The 21,521-nt window shown below is 38.2% G+C and overlaps 1 protein-coding gene across 2 annotated transcripts in view; it reads right to left on the bottom strand.

Annotated features, from left to right (window-relative positions):
• Window positions 1-20,935, bottom strand: part of LOC108658224 (uncharacterized) — a 35,620-nt gene extending 14,685 nt beyond the window's left edge. For both annotated transcript variants that reach the window (XM_089259634.1, XM_030389419.2), the window contains exons 1-4: window positions 18,869-20,935; window positions 3,238-4,107; window positions 3,043-3,181; window positions 1,138-1,268 (exon numbers count right to left, since the gene is read on the bottom strand). In XM_089259634.1, coding sequence (XP_089115760.1) covers window positions 1,138-1,268; window positions 3,043-3,181; window positions 3,238-4,086 — 1,119 coding nt within the window. In that variant the 5' untranslated portion in view covers window positions 4,087-4,107; window positions 18,869-20,935. The remainder of the gene's footprint in view (window positions 1-1,137; window positions 1,269-3,042; window positions 3,182-3,237; window positions 4,108-18,868) is intronic.
• Window positions 20,936-21,521: the final 586 nt, after the last annotated feature.

Raw genomic sequence — 21,521 nt, 5'->3', positions numbered from 1 at the left:
AAAAAAATAATAATAATTTATAAAAATATAATTAAAGTTTCCAGAAATATCAGAACAAAAAATCAAATAAAGTTCTACTTAAAAATTAAACAGGAAAAAAGTGAATTCAATGCGACTAATCTATTGCCAATTTTTTCTCAGTGTATATTTGTATTAGTGTGTGTATTTATTTACTCATACGTTTAGTATTATTATTCATACAAAATGTTTCATAATATGTTAAGTGCAAGATATAGTCAAGAAAAAACTACACAAAATCGTTCAGAGCAAAGAACGAGGACAGAGGGAGAGAGAGACAGAGTGTGAGAGAGAGAGAGATGGAACGGCAATAGACCCGTTCTATTTCTTCTTCTATGCATGCATTGCCAAACAAATTGTTGTCGTTAAAATAAAGTTTAAATTGGAAGGCAGCGTGGGAAGTGGCACAACATGTGCTCAACATTCAAACCCTCGCCTCCCCCTTTACCCAGCAGGTCTAATGTCCTCTGATGGGGCCACACGCACACAGCAGCGCCGCTACTGTTCCTATATATGAAGAATTATATTGACTATCATAACGTGTCACATAAAATATTCCACAATAAATTGACTTTCGCTGTCAGCGGAAGGCAGCGCAGCTGTCCCCAACTTGGCTGCCAATGTGGGTTATGTGCGCTGGTCGGATGGGGCTGGGGGAATGTGGGGCGTGCGATTTAGATACTCTGGCAAGTGTCGCACATAATAGGCGCCGCTACTCGAATGCATTGGCCCTTATCGCAACTATTAACAGGCAAACAAGCAGCCTATCGAACAAAATCGCATTAAAAATCAATAAAGTGTACAATTAAATTATCTCTTTTGAGTAGAAAAGATTTTTCGATGGCGTTGTCTAAGCTCAAGGACTGCAGGACATGCTTAACTGGAACAGACTCTGGCAGCCTTTACATATTTTACCCATGTGCTACGTACAGTAGACACTCGTTAGCTTGGTCTACATATTGTAAGATATTCTAGTATTATTTGATATATTTTTCTTTAGGCTGTCGCTCGTAATGTGCTCTAATCGATTTATATATATAGATTTAGAGAAAATTATTTAAGCTACTGATAAATATATCAAAAGATAGTTTCGTAGAGCAGCATTTGCAGTTAGCTCACCTTAAGCGCCTCCTCGTGATTGATTGAGGTGAATGGCGTGCCGTTCACCTCTAGGATTGTATCACCGGGTCGCAGGCCGGCGCGTTCCGCCACCGAATTCTCCTCGATGCGTGAGATGTAAACACCTAAGCCTGTCGATAAAAGAGAGAGGAGAGAGAGAGAGAGAGAAACAACATGAAAGAAAAGAAATCAATTAGCAAGCGCTGCGCATTAAACTTTTATTAAAAGACACAACACGGGCACACGCCCCTACGCCGCCCACTGCTGGGCCCAATTTCTATACCCTGTAGCCATTAAAAATTGGTAAAGCTACAATATAAGGGCTGCAATGGTGCGTATGTGTGTTAAATGTTATAGGAAATTATATAAGAAAGCATATAAAATTTATCTATTATCGATTGACTTGAGTTAATTAAACTCGATGTAAAGGTATGCCAGGTAAAGGGAATGCCTATCGAAAAGAATCGATGTGTAAAAAAATATAATGATGGACTCTTGTGTTATATCAGTAACTAAAGTATCCAGTTCTATTGTCAGTTTTTGCATCGAAAGTTATCGATAAGTTTTATAGAAAGGTATACTCAAAGTGACGGCGAAATGAATCAGTTTTAATATCTCTAGAAAGTGAACACAACTTAATCAACTATTATGCAATAAAATCTTGGCTCTGTTCCGGCTAATCAACATATCGATAACTTAAATTTAATATTTTGCATAATTTGTTTTTATTTTCATCCAAATAACAATATAATCCTCACTTTCTTGTGATGTATTTTATTTGAACTCAATTGTTTATATTTATAATACTAAAAGATATACCAATTTAATTTCAATCCGTATTCAGCAAGTAAAATCTAGGGTATCTCGGCAGCAACGCCTTGAACATTGAAAATTCCGTTTTATGTCGTTGTTTTTCGGTAAGCCTTTTTCATTAAGCATGAATGAGTGCGAGTGAGTGAGTGTGTGTCTGTTTGTCTGTCTTTTTCCGGGTTGGAAAGAGCACTGCAGCCATATGTGCCGAAAAGCGAGCTGAAGTAACAGCAGACTGTGCGAGTCCACGGTTAGATGGAATTGATAGATGGAACCTTCCTGCATACGCGGCTGCACGACTTAAATAGACTCTTTTTTTATCGATTTTAAAGCCGTCGCACGTTGTACGCTAAAAATAAATAAAACCCCACAGTGAATGGACGAGCGCGTGGCAGGAGACAGAGACAGAGACAGAGACAGGGACAGCGATAGCGATAGAAAGAGAGACCGAGGAGGGGAGGCGGCAAAGGCAGAGTCATGGACATCGAGCGGTAGCCAGGTGCAAAATGCGCTTCGAAATGTCAAAGCTGCTGCCGTTTTATAACACTAAAGCGAATGTGAGCGCAAAAAAAAGAAATGAAAAACGAGGAAAAAAAGGGCCAAAGAGAACGACAGACAATGGAATCGAATCGAAAATTAAATTGCATGAAATGGTCTAAAGAGTCAGTCCAATTGAGGTTCCACACATCGTCTCACACGTGAGCGACAAGCAATTGAACTTCGAATCGACTGGGCGGAACATCGCAAACGTCAAGGAGTTACTCCACAAATAAACAACCATACGTAATCATATAGTATGCATGTGTATGTGTATGTGTAGATATGTATTGGAATGGAGAGCAGCTGTGGCTATTCGTTGCACAGAGCAAGAAGCTTTCCTTTACTTTGTATGATTCCTTTGAAATGGACTCGAAGGCATATTGAGTTAGCCTAGTCGAGGTTTTTCTTAGCTCAGGGATAACGGAATGACAAACCCTTTAACTATTTAATGCTTAAAGAACTATAAACTTCACAGTTTTTCGTTTGCAATCAGTCTACATTTTATGGAGCAACTGTTACTCTACAGTTGGAGCAGCGCTGCTTGAAGAAACTTACCTGAGTCTTTGCCTCCCTTAACGCAAATGCCAAAGCCGTGATCCACTTGCTGATCACGCGACATGGAAACAGTGCGCGTGGTAAGTTCATGTATGTTGGGCACACTGCGATCCCGATCTCGTTCACGATCCCGATAGATCTGCCAAAGAGTTGGGATTACCACATGGAATATCTTTGAGAAGAGAGCCAGCTCACCTGATGCGTTGTCGAGGGCGGACTGCTGGCCGGGCTGCGTCGCCCGGTGCGATCCCGATCCCGGGTGCCGCCGTTGCTATAGTGATAGCTACTCGTAGGAACTGAAGACGACTGCGTGGCACCGAACATGCGCAGCACCTGCTCCGGGGAAATGGGCCGCTTCTTGTTGCCATTGCCCATGGCCGAGGCCGAGTGGCGTCCGCTCGCCGCCGTCGATGTGGGCAGCGTGCCGGCGGTGCCGGCGGCCATGTGGCTCGAGGGCGAGGAGCTGAGATACGCTGAGCCGCGACCCGGCAGCGAGCCGCCCTTGGTCGGCACACCAGCCGAATTGTAGTAGTAGTGCGGCGAATGGGGACGCTCAATGATCGTGTAGGATGTGCCCGGCGGCGAATAGTAGAGGCCGGAGCGACCACCACTGCCGCCTCCGGCACCGCCGCCGGCACGCAGCGAACTGGTGCTGTTGCCCACACGGGAGCCAGCGCCGGGGCCGGGGCCGTAATGGGCCGCGTGTCCGGCGCTGCCTGGCGGCGGACTGATCATGCCAAAGGCCAGACCAATGTCCTCCGCCTCGTAACTGTTTGGCTGCGCTGCGCTGCTCCGCAAATGATGAGCGCTGAGGCCCGATGAGCCGCCCGTCGGCACGCTCGATGATGATTGTGTGGCGCCCGGTACACCAATGCCGCCAATTCCAAGGCCGGATGCGTTTGCTGCTTGTGTTGCATGATATCCATAGGCGCGTGCACTCCAACGTGATGGTCCAAGATCGCATAATTCGGCATAGTCATTGCCAGCTGCGCTCATTGTCAGGGGGTCGCCGTCGTATGGTATACCACTACCCCCAAGGCGCATTACACTGTTGGGGTGCTGGTGCTGCAATGTGAATATGGAATATGGCAATGTGTGCCCCTGGTTAGTTCATAGTCAAACAACTGAAAATAGGCTATCCAATATGTGAGCATAAGCCTGCCCTTCCCCCACCCCCCGTCTCTCCTCTCTCTCTTTTAACACTATTTCTCCCAGGAACTTTTGTTTGCATTCGCAATCGTTAAGCCGCAGCTCAGCCACGCGCTAGCTGCGGCTCCCATTACAAACAATGGCTTAATCTCTAGAGTCATATGTTTTCACACACACTCACTCACACACACACTCACACACACACATACATATGGCCCATTTGTTGGTTGCTTTCCTTTGTTTGCTCGCATACGCCGCGTATGCGATTTTTGTTTCGAAATCAATAGCAGAACCTACAAACCCGGCTGCATTATTCATGTGCATATGCCAAAGTTGGGACAAGTTCTACCCCACTCGCTCATCCTTAGTGTCTCTGGCACACACACATTTGGCCCCCCTCTTGACAGCGGAAGGGAAAGCTCATTAATTCGTCGACGAAAATTGCGCTGTTCACTTCGGCTCTCACTTAGTCCAACATTCGCATGTGGAAATTGGGCTAAATCCGCTTAAAGTGTGTGCTTATAGAGTTATTTTTGAATGCAAATTACAGGGTATGCAGTTTGCGCCGTGTAAACTCACATAAATGAAATAATGTTGTGGTATGGCTGGCCATAAGCTAACTTTCGTTGCCAGTTAACGTTTAGATATGTGAATTTGGGTTGGGTGCTTAAACTTTTATCTGTCTATTTATATGTTAATTAATGCATTTTCATTTTATCATTTCATACAGATTTATTTGGTATGTTATCTATAATAATTTAATTATAATCAACATGATATTAGTGAGTTGTGCATAAGGCAAGTAGCTAAAAATAAATACGATGAATGTTCTGAGATATATAAATGTTTTATGAACTTTTATAATTATTAATAATATTCAATAAATTAAATACAAAATTTAATGTATACTATTATTTTTTATATAAAAACAAATGATATTAAATAAATTTTTAAATTGAAGCAGTTGGCAATCAATTTTTTCAATTTATATCTGACTATTAAACCAAATTAATATATTTATATATTCATAAATATATCATAATTATATCATTTAATAATAATAAAAACATATTGGTTTGATAAAAAATATTTAATATTTTTTATTTAATTATTTTGTAGCATATCTGTTCCTTTAATTAACACACCGTGAGAAGACTGAGAGAGCAGCCTATCATCGGCTCTTCAATGAGTTCGTTTGCGCTCGTGTCGAATCGTTTCATTCTATTGTTTCGCGCCATTGGTTGCCGACTGAGTTAAGTAAAGCAAAAAGTGTTCTGTAAATGTATTGGTGTGTAAGCGGTTGTTGCCTTCGCTAAGCACATCGATAGCGTATGAGAAAGGAGTGTGTGCATGTGCATGTGAAGATCGTTTACCACCAATCGATGGCAATCGTATGTCTCTCTCTCTCTCACTCTGCCTAAACGACTTCGTTAAGAGATCGTCACACGAATGAAACAACTCAAGGCGCTCAGCAGAAAACAAAAACGAAACGAGCCGACGGCCTTGCCTAGAGCAAATGAATTTGATTTGCTCGCTTAAATTCACGAACAGAGAGTTAATGCAAATGAATGCAAATGGTCAATAAATTACTATTTTTCTCTTAATTAATATTTTTTTCATACTGTTTAAGTGGAATATAAATATAGAAAACAACTAGACATACGAAAATAATATTTAATAGAAACTTGTAAGTTTGTAAGGTATATTATTTATAATAAAAAAGCTTCAAAATTAATTTGAATTTATTAAAGAATATAATAGAGCAAAAAGATGCTTTGGTGCTTCCGAATAAATAAAGAAAAAATTATTAAAGAAAATAGTTATCTAATTGTTAAATGTAATATATTTATGTCAACAAATTTAACCTTAATAAATAAAATAATTATTATATATTTATTTAATTTATTGTTCATATTATTTTTTAATTTTCACCTGAACAAAAAATAGCAACAATGTTAAATTATGCAAAATAATTTACAAATTAATGGCATGCAGATGTATTTTATTCACAATTTGATGTGTTTCCCTAATAACATTAACTTGATTATATTTATTATATTATGCCATCAGAGCAGCAAATATATGCATTAAATCTCAGCTGCAGCAATTACAGTTAGCTAAGAAAACCTTGCCCAAATAATGCAATTACTAACTTCAAAGGGAAATACATACATATGTATATTAAGCTCTTCGCACGCTGGATAATTATATGTAATGCAATACATATGTGAATACATAAATATATGTATATGTGTGTGCATAATAGATGTAGCTGTCTGTGCTTAGCTCTAACAAGCACTCAATAATGTACTTTTTGATAAACGGATATACATTTGCATTTGTGAATGTATTTCCACAGTAAATTGGCAAGCAAATGCTCCACATGTGAGTGTCTGTGTATGTGTGTTTGTGTGTGTGTGTGCATATTTTATAAATTCATATGTGCATTTGTATCAATAAGAAGAATCAAGCTAGATACTCTTACACACGTATACACACAAACACACATACACACACACATACATATATACAAATATTCGACAATAAATTGCGAGCGTGTGTCCTTTTTTTGTGCTTGGCCGAGCTTTGTTGTAAAATAAACAGCAGCAGGCTCCAGCGTATTTACTCATGACCTTGCTTTGCCAAAGCCAACAACAATGAGCACACACACACGCACACTCTCTCCCTCTCCCTCTCCCTCTCACTCTCACTCACTCGCCGCTGACTGGCGTTTGGCGCTGTCCCAAGGACATTTTTCATGTGCGCAATGTGACATTTTTTCCGTTTTGTTTTTAGAATTCGTTCCTCTTGGCACTCGCACAGTGTCGCAAAAGCAGACGAATCCAATTAATATACCATTATCGATTGGCCATCCATGAGACAGCATAATAATGACCTTACTGCCGTTAGTCAATTAATCATTCGAGCAAATTGTTTTAATTGCTGCCGAACTCATCTGGGCACTAAGCTCTTGGCCCCACTGTGCATTCCTCCCTTGCGTTGGCATTGTCAATGGCCTCCCGGTTTTGTTTGATTTGAAAAGTAACTGTTGTTCAAATACAAACACTAACTAATATGCGCACACATACATATTCATAAGCGCACATAACTCTCATATTTATGCATATTTCTTTAGTTATACTCCGAATGCCCTTGCGACAGAGCATTTGCATTCTCGGGTAGTTGTCGCAGAAGTCTTTGACTTTAAAAAGCTAATGATGTTTATGCATGGCAATTTGCCTTTTTTAATCTGAACAAAGTGTGTTTTTTTCTCATTATATATTTATTAGAGGATAGCATGAATGAATAAAAATACAGACCAGATTTTAATGACATTAAATTGATCTATATAACTCAGGTATTTCTTATATAAGTCCATTTAATACTCAAAACTTTTTTCGGAGATCTGTTCAAGACTTTTCAATAAACTATATAACTATTATATTAATATATAATATTGATATTAATATTATTAATATATAATATATCGAACATATATTGAATAGTTATACCTTCCTCTAGTATTTTCATATGGTATGTCACTTTAGTATCTTCATACAGTATCTATCAGTAGTAAATGTATCTCTAGAGTTTCTCTCTAATTTCTTCTACTAGTATCCCTCTGTGCCACATCTCCCTCTCATCTGTCTTAAAGTGTATCTAAACTTCGTTGTTTCATAATCAAGTTTATGTTTTTTTTTTTTCTTTTTTTTTTGACCTAGCTTCTGGATTTACATTTGCATCTGGCTGCCGTCATGTTTCTTCGCTGTTTGTTTATTTGTTTGTTTGGCTAGTTTTATCTGTCGTAGTTTTATTTATTTATTTTTTCTCTCTACCGCTGTCCCTCTCTCTCCCATCCTATCTCAGTTGTTGTCGCTGTTGTTGACAATTTGCAAGAGCAATTACATTGTCGTTGTTGCTGTTGTGGTTTTTGGCTTTGTGCCTTGGCCCTCAGAAGTATGCTATAAAATACTTTGTGCGTAAGTGGGCTGCGCTTTTATTTATAAATAATTGATGTCTTATATGTGCCTGGCACTTAATGCGAAATCCTCTTAATAGTTGCTGAAGGCATATTAAAACATTAAGCAGCCAACGCGCGCATTTCTCTTACTCTTTTTTCGTTTTTTCCCCCCATTTAAATTGTCGCCTTTTTAGAGGAGGTGTGTGTGAGGGCAGGTGTGTGAGTGTGTGTGTGTGAGCTTGGGCCTTCATAAACTTTTTCAGCATTATTTTTTTGGCAGCGCTGTGCACAAATATTCGGGGAAGTAATTATGATAAATGCAGGATGTGTTTGTGTATGTGTGTGTATGCGTGTATGTGTGTGTGTGAGTCGCTGAGTTTGCTTTGCGGCATGTCGAACTTGTAACTGGGTTAATTGCGCGTAAAAAAAAGGTAGAGCCCAGCCATACACATCCATCTACCTGTACACGTGGAAGCTAGTATGTGTGTGTGTAAATGATTTGTGGGGCCTCTGTATGTGTGTGAGAGAAAGCGTGCGCATGTGTGTGTGCCCATTTCCGCTTGATGTCAATAAATCTTAAAGATCTGAGAGATTTCCATAAGCCATAACAACACAAGTCATTACAAATGAAAATTATATGATATATAGCATAACGAAATATACATAAGACAGATGTCTGATATAAAGCAGTAGAAAGAGTATACATAACTAATGAATATATATTAAATATACAAAGAAATAGCTAGATAACAGAATTCAAGACAGAATTATATAACAGAATAGTAGTAATAGCACATCATATATGACAGAATAATATATAACAGTTTTTAGTATATATTAAATATGAATATATGTATATGTATAACAAAAATATATAACAGAACAGTATCTTATACAATATAAAAAATGTTAAATATATATATGTATATAAAAATAAAATAAATGATATTGTAATATAACATAAGTTGTATATATCACAAATAAATATCACAGAGAAGTCTATAACAGAATGCTTACATCATTACGATATTCATCTATAAATGATATAAGAAATGAGATATATCAGATAGTACATATAACACAATAGTGTTCAATACAGCTAACAAATCGTATAACAGATTTTAGCAGCGTAAATTCTAGTAAATTCTAGTATAATTCATATGACAGCTATTACCGATACTTGAGTCGAAAAGTATGCCATCACAGATTCTTGGCCATAATATATCGCAATAAATATGATGAAAACTGTTATACATATATTTTACTATGTACATATGTGCGTGGGCACTGGCTGGCCATTTCATGGGAACGATTATCGGATGGATTTATGCTGTCAGCCTACGTCGACTGGGATAATTATGTCACATAAATAAAACTCAACTGGGCAGAAGAGCGGCGACAGCATTGAACACAAATAAACGCTGGCCAAAGCAAAACAAAGCTTCACAAACTTCATACAGCTATACACGCACTCACACACACACGCACACACGCACACACACACGCATACATAAAGCCCCTTTTACATGTATTAATAAGCTTTGAGCATGTTAAAGCTCAATTACCTGCACAAGAGCCGTTGGCTATTTAAGCGAGCCGAACTCTGAAGTACGAGTAATGTGTCGATGTATGCGTGAGAGCGAACGACTGGGAGAGAGAGAGAGAGAGAAACTGTATGTGTGTGCGAGGTAAACTGCTAAAAATAATAACAAAATGTACTGCAACTACACGTGCCTCGTTTGGATCATAGTTGTCTCTTCAAATAATGACAGCCGCACTCAACGTGGGTTAGACAGCTCAAAGCACGTGACAGTTTCTCACTCGTCAGAGATGGAGATGAGCTTGGAATGCAACTATACTAAGAAGACATTTATGATATTCACATAGAGTTAGACAGCTTAAAGACAATAAATACTTGCGAAATAATTTTGAGAATTATTTAAAGGGATTCTAAGTTGGAATATCTACAAATTTAAAAGGCTCCAGGAAGACTCTGAAATATTAGGCTTCTATAAAATGTTCAAAGATAAATCGGACAACATGACTTAATGCTCTATAAAGCTTAACAAACTCTAGCACATTTATAAAGAATTCTTTTATATCATAAAGTATCATAGAAGATTATAGACTGTCATAGAAAATCATATTCTACGAGCATAATACCATAAAATATCAAAAGATGTCATGGAGGATCATTATAGAGTATCATAGAGTATCAGACAGTATCATAGCTTAACCAATTCTGTAAAGTTCCTAAACATTTAATACAATATATAATATATAAAAAATTCTAAGATATTCCACACTATAATGGAGTATAATAACTGTGCAAATATTTGAAAATTTTTACACTTTGAATATATAGAGTATTCTAGAGTCTGATAGAACCTCTAACAGTATCACAAAGAATCATTGAGAATAACTCAAAGGATTTCATGGAGTATCATAGTCTATCATAGAGTATCCCAAAGCATCATCGAGTATCATACTCACTCAAGTGCTTGCAAATAAACACTGAATAAGCTCTATGTTTTCATTTTGTATTCATCCGCTATCAAGTGGGAGCACAGCGAGTGTTTACCGTAAAAGTTAACTCTTTAGCTTCAGAGCTCAACACAAACTAGTCCCGGATCTATTGATATTTATTTTTATGTGAATAAATGTTGCCACAGAAAATGTGAAAAGGGTCACTAGCGATAGTTTTCTTTTTTGTTACCTATATATATCCTATAATATATAAAATAAATATAAACGACTCCACGCTCTCTAAAAAGCATTGAGTAATAAGAAAGAATAAAGTCCAAGTTAAATATTTGAATGGTCCAAGTAAGTATACGACTCACGAGGGCTTTTCGCTAAATCCAGCCGAAAATTGCAAAACGGAAAGTATACGAGAGATGCAAGCTGCCCAATGAGGCCAACAGAGGGCGCTAGCAGCTCTTGTTCTTTGCGTTTTATAGCTTCTACATAAATTTGCACTGCTCGCATGTAACACAATATATGGCTGATGTCTGAGCCGGCTAAGAGCAGCTGCCAGACTAACGGCTAAAAAACAAAGGAAAGAGAGAGAGAGAGAGAAAAAAGAATAAGCTCATGATTCTTTAATAGATCCCGTAGCTATGCAAATTTGGCGTTAATTAAAAGGTGCTCGGACATGTCTGCCATGCATATTGAATGGACACACACGCGCCTTTCGGCTTTCAGCTTTACGGGAGCAGCTGCTGATAAATATGCAACACATTTCGCTATGTCTTATTCAATTTTCTTTCAAAAAAAAAAGTAAGCGAAAAACACACACACACACACACACAAAATAGAAAAGAAAAACGGAAAATGTGTCATGTGTTTGGGGGGACTTAAAAGTGGAACGTCACGTAGGTGGCAGGCGGCAAAGGAAAAGAAAATCTGTTGTAATAAGATATGCGCCATGCATATGCATAAGTTAAGACAGAAAAGGTATTTGAAAAGCAAAGTACAACAACAACAACAACCAGAAGAAGACGAAGACGAAGCAGAAGAGCAACAACGAAGCAGCCACGAAACGTCGCTGACTTACATGTCAACTATTGATTTTTTAATTAAATATTAATGAAGCAGCAAATAGCAACAAAAGACGCAGCACGCTCGAAAAAGCGGCACACTCGTTCAACAGCCACGCCCACTGGCATGCCAGCTAAATAATAAAAAGCCTGTCACACACAAAAGAAAACGATGTTTCAGGACAGCAGCAAAAAAAAAAGAAACGAAACAAAGTCACAAAACTGAATTCAGCACAGCTGAAAGAACTCAAACAAAACTAAGGAAAAAATAATAAAATGAAGGTAAAAGCAACAGCTAAGTTACGAATTTTTAATCACACGTCGCGTTATATAAGCGCAGATATAGCATAGAGGAGTTATAAAAGGCAACAAAAAAAAAAAAAAAAAAAAAAAAATAAAATCAAATCAAATAAAATAAATATGCAAAGCGGCAGGCATTCCGCGGAGTAGGTCGCACTCCCCCTGTCCGCCGTCCCTGTCACTGTCCTCTGCATCTATCTATGCGCAGACACGCAAACGAGCCAAGTAGGAAATGTGGAAATGTAAAAGGCAAATGGAACTACATATTTGCCAGCGAGGGGAAGCCTTGTGCGCTCTGCGCTGCCAGTGTGTGCCAAGTTGTGCCAAGACACACACACACACACACACACACGCACACATACACAGTTAAACACATGTCCAGTCACGAAAGTTAGTTTAACAACTCGTGAGTGCAGGTTAGCGAGACGCGCACTCAAGCCGCAGACGATAGACAACTATGGAGTGTGTACAATGTCTGAGAGTACAAGAACTCACGCAACTTATAGACACACATAGACACACACACACACACTCGCACACACACACACTCAGGCCTAGGCCTAGGTCTAGGCACGCTCTGCCTCCTGCTCTAAGCTCTCTTGCTTGTGCTCCAAGAATTATGCGACAAGGCAGTGGCTCACGTGTCTGTTCATAGTAAACGAACATAAATAGAGACAGAGAGAGAGAGAGAGAGAGAGAGATAGATATATGTATACATATATATTATAGTAGAGATTATAGAATTTTTACATATACATATTTATTCCTGATGGCTGCCTCCGGTGCAATATTTTACGTGGCTGCCTCAAAAATTCGATAGCATAATATGAAAATTTGATTTTATATAGTATACATAGTTGCCTTAGGTGGCTAGTCCTTTCACATTTTTAGCCCAAATTGCGATTTGATAGCAAAATAGTTGAGCTCAACGATCAGCAAATAAGTCGGAATTACATTTGAAAAGGTCTGTAACAGTTCAATGATTTATGAATGCATTAATCGATTTGCTTGGCCTCGAACAAAGCAAAAGGCTGGCAGCTATTTAAATGAACAGCAAGAGAGACAGATAGTGAGAGCGAGAGCGAGAGAGCGAGAGAGAGAGAGAGAGTTAAAAGCAAAGAAAGCTGATATAAAATAATAAACGTCAGGCTGAACTAAAAGTATTCTGGGAAGCAAATGGCCTGCAGCCTTTTCAAAGAACTTCAGATTGGATTGGAGAAAATTGCACAGATCAATGGGAAAAGCCAAAAGAAATATTTCTTTATCTATATTCATGAGTTTATTTTAATACAGCTAAGAAATTGAAAGGTCTAACTGCTAAAAGAAAACTACTTGGAGTGTAGTTTAAAGAGAATAAAAAATGTAGACAGATAAATGGAGTTGCCTAAGCTGGTTTTTGGTTCAGTAGAATTCCGATAAGTCGAAATGGCAAGGGAATCAGTTTTATTTCGATTTACACAGAAATTCAAATGATCGAGAATTATTGAGAACGCATTTCTTTCAAGGGACTAGAATTTGTTTCAGTTTATATCAATTTTTGATTTAGCGGGGTACAAATTATAGAGACTGGACTGTATATACATAGATAACGTCTCTTTGTTCTCTCATCTGTTCACGCAAAATTCATTTATATATGCCGATATATACATATATCCCTACATACAAATATATATCAATTATTATATTTATTAGGATAAAAGTCTTCCTTTATTATATTTATTTATCAATTATCAATTTTATTAGGACAAAAATCTTTCTTTATTTCGTTATACAACTAATCAAATGTTATTTGTAGGGCAAATGATGTTATATTTAATTTCTATACACACACACACACACACTCACACACAGCGAATTCATGTTCAATATGTGAGATGCTTCATCATGTGTATACACACACACACACAGAGCTCTACACTGGCCGAAAATGAGTTGTTGGTCGGCCTGGTGGCATGCGAGGCCTGCAGGATGTTAGCCTGCGGCTAGATTGTGCACTCGGCCGGGCCATAACAATCAATCTTGTTTTATTAAATGAGCCTGAACTTTGAAGGCAGCGCGGAGGGGAATAAGGAAACGGAAACCGAAACAAAAACTGATACAGGTGAGCACCTGAGAGGCAGACAAAGAGCGAGAGAGAGAGAGAGCGCAGAGGCAGAGAAAAAAGGCAAAGCATTAATAGATATTTACGGGAAACAGTTGCCGCAAAACTAATCCGTTTTTATTTACGTAGCTCGAGCACTTCACACGCGAAAGGGTCGCTCATTAAGTGGCAAAGCCTTGAGATCCGGCAGCCAGAGGACGAGAGGGCAAAAAATAACGAGGTAAAGAAAATGTTACAAGTTTGGCTCTTAATTCACTTAAGACTTTAGTTGCTCTGGACAAGGACTCGCACGGCAAAGTGAAAGTGGAGGGGGAGTGCGGAGGCTGTGTGACTCGCCTTACAACATCATTTGTGTTCGTCCTTTAAGCATCGTGTATTAGGAAAGTTCTCGGCAGCTCAGGCACTCAGCCTTGGCGATGCCATTGAAACTGTAACTCTGAATGCGAAATGGGAATGTGGCAAATGAACAAAAGTGGAAATACACACACACACACACACACACACACGCTCATACTCATCTATATGGAAAAGAAAAAAATGAAACGATTCGCAGTAGTTTTCCATTCAGAGCTGTAAAGCGCATAGGCGAATGGAAATATTAAAATTGAAATTGCGATTTGCCCTTCGCTCCCAAACAACTTTTTCAATCAGACAAAAGCGGCGCAAAAAAAGGGCATACCAAGTGAGTGGTAGAGAGAGGGAGAGTGGAGAGGGAGCTGGCTGGCATTTAGAAAAGAACTTGCACTTAATGTAGCCCGAATCAAATCGAGTCGAGTCGAGTCGAGCCGTTTATCCTTCTGCCTACCAGCACATCCTTTGTGTGCCTCAAATATTTGGACAATGCAAATGCTTTGGGTCGCAGCTGTTTGGCGGCTTTATCGCATCGCATCGCATCTATCAGTGACACTAATTGCGGGCTTATTATTGTATTATCCAGCGAGTCCTAAGGCGGCCTTACGAGTCCTGCCACGCAACTAAACGATTATTACTTTGTTTATTATACGATGTCAAATTCGACTTTCTGCAATTCACCTTATTTTTATATTTTCTAATTCGCCTTACTCTCTCTCTCTCTCTCTCTCTCTCTCTCTCTCTCTCTCTCTCTCTCTCTCTCTCTCTCTCTTTCGTTTTGTATTGATTTTGCATTATTTCGTTGCTTATTGCGCCTTTCCTTTTATAGCCACTTTTTATCAATTGCTATAATTGAGCACCCAAACAATTAACGACCTTCGAGCACATTTATAGCCAAGCGTTTATTTTTTTCTTTTTTTTCGATTATTTGTTTAGAATATGAAATATGCATGGATCAAACTGTCTGCCAGTTAAAGAAAGTTATTTATTCTGTCATAAAAGCAAACTAAATAAAGTTTAGCAGCTCAAGTTTTATTGAACTGCACAGCTAAATATGGGATAAAGGTAGCAATAGACTTATTGCTCAAATAATATATATAACAAATATGGTTTCTACTCTCTGTACATTATACAGGTTTTTTTTATAGGTCAAACTTTTCTTAACCATGATTAATTTAAAATATAATAAAATGTATTGTATTTATAACTGCATATAAAATATTTATAAATTAGGTTTAATAAAAAAAAAATATATAAATATTAAATAAAATATGAAATGAATAATCACTGATTTAATACAATTATATTAGAATTATATAAATATATATTAAATATGGTTTCCCATATTAAATGAATAATCGCAGTTTTAATATAGAAATAATTATTAAAATTATATAAATATATAAAATGTCTTAAGAAAAAGTTAAGATAATAATACAAAATAAATTATAATAAATAATATAAAAATAAAAAAAATAGATAGAATTTAATTATGAAAATATAAAATGAAAATATCATATAATAAAAAAAATCTTTGTACATGGTACACCCACTCACATTTCATGAAATACATTATATATATCATATTAAAAAATAAAAATAATATATAAAATTAATAATAAAAAATTTAATTAAATAATAATAACAATCAATAATTATAATATCAAAAATAATAAGTGGTTAATAATAAATAATTATCAATTTAGATAAATCCCAAAATTATGATTGTATTAAACGCCGCTTTCATAACAAATCAACATTATTGAGCTGTCCTTCTAGCTATAGTTAAATTCATAGTTTTTTACTATGAAAAGCATAAGACGCATAATTTCAATTTGCTGACTCAAAAAACCATACGCAAGGCGAAAAAATTCCTGTCAATAAAACTTAATACTCAGCATTAAATTCAAGTTGAATTTAATTTATTATTATTTTAATAGAACTTATATTTTTATGTGCTTGGCACTGAATTTTTGCTGGTAATAAAGTTGCCATGAATTTAAATTCCTTTTCTATTTTTATCCGCAGAGAATACATTATCGATATATTATCATGCACATAATGCGTATTTGCTTTTTATTATCTGCGACAGAAAAGTTTTTTATGACTTTCTCTTCTATAGGTTTATATAATTCAAATCCGAATGAGTTTTTCTGCTAAAAAAACAATGAACCCATACAAGTCCAGCTCTGCTACAGAGTATTTGGCAGTCAACTACTTCTCCCATTCCATAGAACTTGAATTTCTCTTATTTACTCTAACCATATAGTGTATATAGAGTCCTACTATCGATTACTTGCATCTAGCTTAGCTCAATTTGAATCATATGCACTTCACTTCATCCTCCACTCCGTGGCACTCTGGCCACGCCCATCATGCGCCCGCGTTGCGACGGCAATTAAAGCACATCTTCAGCTGCATAAATTGCACACTAATTGGCAGAGCTAGCCCAAACGCAGCGCCGCGACCTCGACTGTGTTGCAATTAGAAGAAGCTCGACCAACAATTAAACGTGAGAGAATGAAGGAACAAATATGCATAAATATATTGCATACCCTAGGGCGCATTTAATAAAATGCAAAATATAAAACGCAAAACGCAAACAGCGTCTGAGCCACGTTTACATGTGTAAATAGATGGAAATGTGCACATAACGTTTATCAGCAAACGGCACGCAATTGTGCAGAATATTTTCACAGCTCGAAATCAATTTTCGTTTTCAATTAAAGGCAAACAGCGAGAGAGAACGAGAGAGAGAGTGAGAGAGAGAGGGAAACATAAACAAACGGCAAACAGACTGCTGCAATGCGAGCTACTAAATAGGCGCTGATAATTTACCAACACACACACACACAGCCAGAGAGAGAAGCACGTACACACACACACACACACGCAGTTAAAACGCCTATTGATGTGTATAAATGCAAATCACTCATACGCCCTGAGCGCCTACCAATGTCCTGTTAGCTGCTGGCCTCGCCTCGCCTCGCCTTGCGGCACGGGCCTCGTTTTGACGTTTAATTAGGCGCAAATTTTAATTAAATGTCCTGGCGCCAAACAACTTTTTGGCTAGAATTCCAACCGAAAAACTCATTAAATAACTATTACTTATGCGCCGATGTGAGCTGAGCCCAACGGTTACATTATTAATTTTCACCCATCAGCCAAACACCTCGCCCTTGACGTCTTCTTCTTCCTCTTCTTCCTCTGCGCCTCTATCGTGTGTTGACAACGTAACATAAATAATGGCCAGGTAACACTGAATGATAAATGATACAATAACCCAACCATATATAGAGAGAGAGAGAGCGAGAGACGGAGTCTCCAGTTACGTATGGAACTAAAATTGATTTGCGTGTTGACAAATCTATAACTAGAATAGATGTATATCCCTTAAGGAATAGCGGAATTTGGCAAAGGCTACTGGAGCTATTTGTGCGATGAATATGAAATAGAGTACATCAATTTGTGATAATACTGGCATAACAGTTACATATATAGTACGTATGCGGTTTATAAATCTGAATTGGCCTGAAGAGGTCTTTTCATAGAATTATGAACTGATAAATCCAGCTGGTATACTATCCATAATGATTATTAATATAATGAAAAGAGGGTAAACATGTACTTATTTTTGTTATTATGACAGATTGCAATCAAAACAGCAATTAAAAATTAAAAAAAAAGTAATAATAATAGTTAATTAAAAAAAATAAATTATTTGATTTAATAAAATATATGTAATTTTAAAAAAATATATATACATATTTGTTTTGTTATTTGTTTATTATTTTTATGGCAGCTATTGTTTTCTAAATTTTTATATTTTTATATTATTCAAAATGATTTATAAGTTTTTATAAGTTTAGATATAGTTAATATATTGCATTATTATTAATATATATATTGTATTACTGCTCACCAAGGCTTGATATATACACGTAAATAAATTCGCCAGTTATTATTTTATTTTTTTTAAATTGAAAAATATATCTTCATCGAATGTATAGCTCAGCCATCACAGATTATACTTTATAGCACACAGATTGACTAAATGTTACTCCATGTAACTCATTCCTATCACTTTTGGAGCAAGGACTACAACAACACCCCCTAGCACACACTACAAAGGCCATTCATTTTTCTATAAAATAAGTTGTCTTCCATATGCAGCGCCAACAATTGATCACAATCAACAATCAGCAACATTTCCGTCACACGAATTGTCTAAAAGTTTCCATTCACAATTCTCAAGCGCTCATTTATCTTGCATGAAATATATAAAAACTAAAGTGAAAACTAAAACGAAAACAAAAACCCGTTGCATTTGGTCTTTTGGTTCGTTTCCCTTGCGCATAACGAACGATATGCAACTATTTTTGTAGGTTTTTGTGTTTTGTTACTTCCTCAATGAATGTCGCTCACCTGTTTGAAATTCTAAGGATACATTTAAATTGCGTTGCGTGTGTGCTTGGCCTGTATCCTGTGCCAGTGTTCGCGCTGAAGAGGCCTATTCAATGGCTCTGACAGGCAGTCAGGCGAGGCAGTCGCTGCCGGACTGTCCGCCACTGTCCCGTTCTGCTGCCGCTGCCGCTGCCGCTGCGGCTGTCCTGCCGTCCCGTGTCCTGTGGCACGCTTCCTGCAGCAGTCAGCTGCTGGCATGCAAAAGTTTTGCTGCTGCTCGTTGTTTAGTTTGCTTACTGTGGGCTTTCTTTAACTGGCTTGCTATCTGTGTTCAGTGTTAAGTGTTCCGTCTGTGTGTGTGTGTGTGTGTGTGAGTGTTCTATGTGTGTGTGTGTATGTGTGTGTTTGTGTGTCACTTTATGCGCTTCCTGCTCGATGCTTTCGCACCGCCCGCCGCCACGTTGTGCCGAGAGTGAAAGTTTTTTTTATTCGAACTGCTGCTGCCCGTCAACGAGGAGAAAACAAATCGTGGTGAATTCAACGCGTCACGCTCTCCCGACGCTCTCCCGACAGTCACACGCTCTCGCAGCGGCTGACACGCACGTTTGAGTATTTTTTCTTTTTCTTCTTTAATTCCTTTTCAATGCCTAATTTGGAATTCTCTTTGTTTTATTTGCAGTTGTTGTTGTTGTTGTTGTTGTTTCTTAGTTAAACGATACTTGACGATATTTATTTGCGTTAGACGGTCACACTTGTGCCCCGAGGCACACATTGAATTGTTGTCTATTGGCAAATTCACCACAGCAACAACTATTGCTGGGCCTCTTTGTTATTGTGGTGAACTTTGTTGAGCTATTGCATAGAGGGGGGCTGTGGTTGGGGCTGGGGCTGGGGCAGGAGCGGGCGCGGGAGCGGCAGCAGCAGTAGCAGGAGATGCTTATTGTAGTTGGTCGCACGCCTATAAATCGCCAACTTGCGTGCTGCGATTCGGTATTGGTATCGGGTTTTAATATTTTCGGACTCCGAATCCGAATCGCTGTACGTGGCGAATTTCGACGGTAGCCGTAGACGATGTCGTAGCCGTAGCCGTTGTTGTTGCCGTAGTAATTTAACCTTCTGCCCTACTCTAGAATGCGTCATCGAACATGCTGCTGTTGTTGTTGTTATTGCTTGTTGTTGTTTTTGTTGTTGTTGCTGTTGTTGTCGAGTGGCACATGAATACAAGTTAGAGCATTTCTATGAATTAATTTGCTTAATATTTCATTTGGCACCATCTCTAACAATAACACATTGACAAACTTGCTCACGCACGCACACACACACACAATCACACACAGCGACAGTGGCAGAGGCAAGTGGCATGCCACAGTGGCACACGCACACACACGAAGCGCACAGTGTGTGCATAATGCAATATTTAAACACAGCTGCCTCGCACATTTACTGCATATGTCGTGCCATACGTATTCAGATATTACCCATACGCCATGATGTACGGCCGTGTGGTTGCTATTTTAATTTCTGTTGTATTTTATTGGTGTTGCTGCTGCTGCTGCTGCTGCTGCTGCTCCTGTTGTTGTTGCTGTCGTATTTTGAGTGCTTCGAGTTGTTATTGACTAAGCAGTTGTTGCCTTTAGCACAGTTGCGCTCAAGGTTACAAAAAACTGTTTCATTTGCTGGATTTTCATGCACATTTGGTTTTGGGTTTTGGGTTTCTCGTTTCCTCTGCTTCTTTTCGTTTTTATAGAAATCCGCTGGGCATTCCCATTGCCAGTGCTTCCACTGCTGGTGCTGCTGCTGCTCTGCACATGGCTTCAGGCCTCAGAAAGTATCTACATAATTTTGGCATGCCTCTGAATTTTAACCGTTAAACACAATTGCTTAATTTATTCGATTTTTTTTACTTTTGCTTCAAACACTTTTTTTTGTAATTAAATATTTTATTAGAATATTTGCTTGACTTTTATATATTTTTTTTTTCAGCTTTTTCTGTGCTTTCTTTTGCGCGTTTCAGCTGCGTTTGCTGCGGAGCGCCCCGTCTGAACCGTGTGGCTCCACTACTCTGACTACTTGGGCCCAACTTTGTCGTCGTGTCGTGTCTTCGTCGGGCCAGAGCTTTTCCCCAAAATGTAGGCTTTTGTCAGGCCAGGCACGAATCGGGCCCGAATAGGCACCCGATGAGAGCGTCCGCCCCTCGCGACGCCTCCTGCCAGCCCTTTTGGAATGTGGCGACTGGCTGGCGAGTAAAAATTAAAGCTCTGTCTCGGTCTCGGAATCGGTTCACGGGCTCAGTTACAATTTCAGTCTCTGGTTTTTGTTAGCATTTGCACTCAAAAGTTTGCGTTGTTTGGATTTTGTTATTTTATTGTGACTGCCGAGATAGACGCAAGTCCTGCTCTGTTCTGTCCTGTTCCTGTCCCGTCCTGTCGTGTCCTACTCTGTGCTTTTGGCCACAGCAATTTCTTTCAATGTAATTGTTTTCGTTTCGTTTGCTACATTCGTTACTTTCATAATGAAAACAGAAGTTGAAACGAAATAGAAGAGTCGCCGAACAGTATCTGCCAAATGTAGTCATAATTGTGCACTGCCAGAAAGGTAATCTCTGTAGATAAAATAAATATTTATATAGGAAATTCCAAGGATTATTTATGTACCTAACAAAAATGCGAAAGGT

Source organism: Drosophila navojoa, chromosome 4, assembly GCF_054131105.1.
Source record: "Drosophila navojoa isolate 15081-1374.11 chromosome 4, UAZ_NAV_1.0, whole genome shotgun sequence".
In the NCBI taxonomy this organism is placed as follows: domain Eukaryota; kingdom Metazoa; phylum Arthropoda; class Insecta; order Diptera; family Drosophilidae; genus Drosophila; species Drosophila navojoa.
This window is presented reverse-complemented; position numbering and strand designations above follow the sequence as displayed.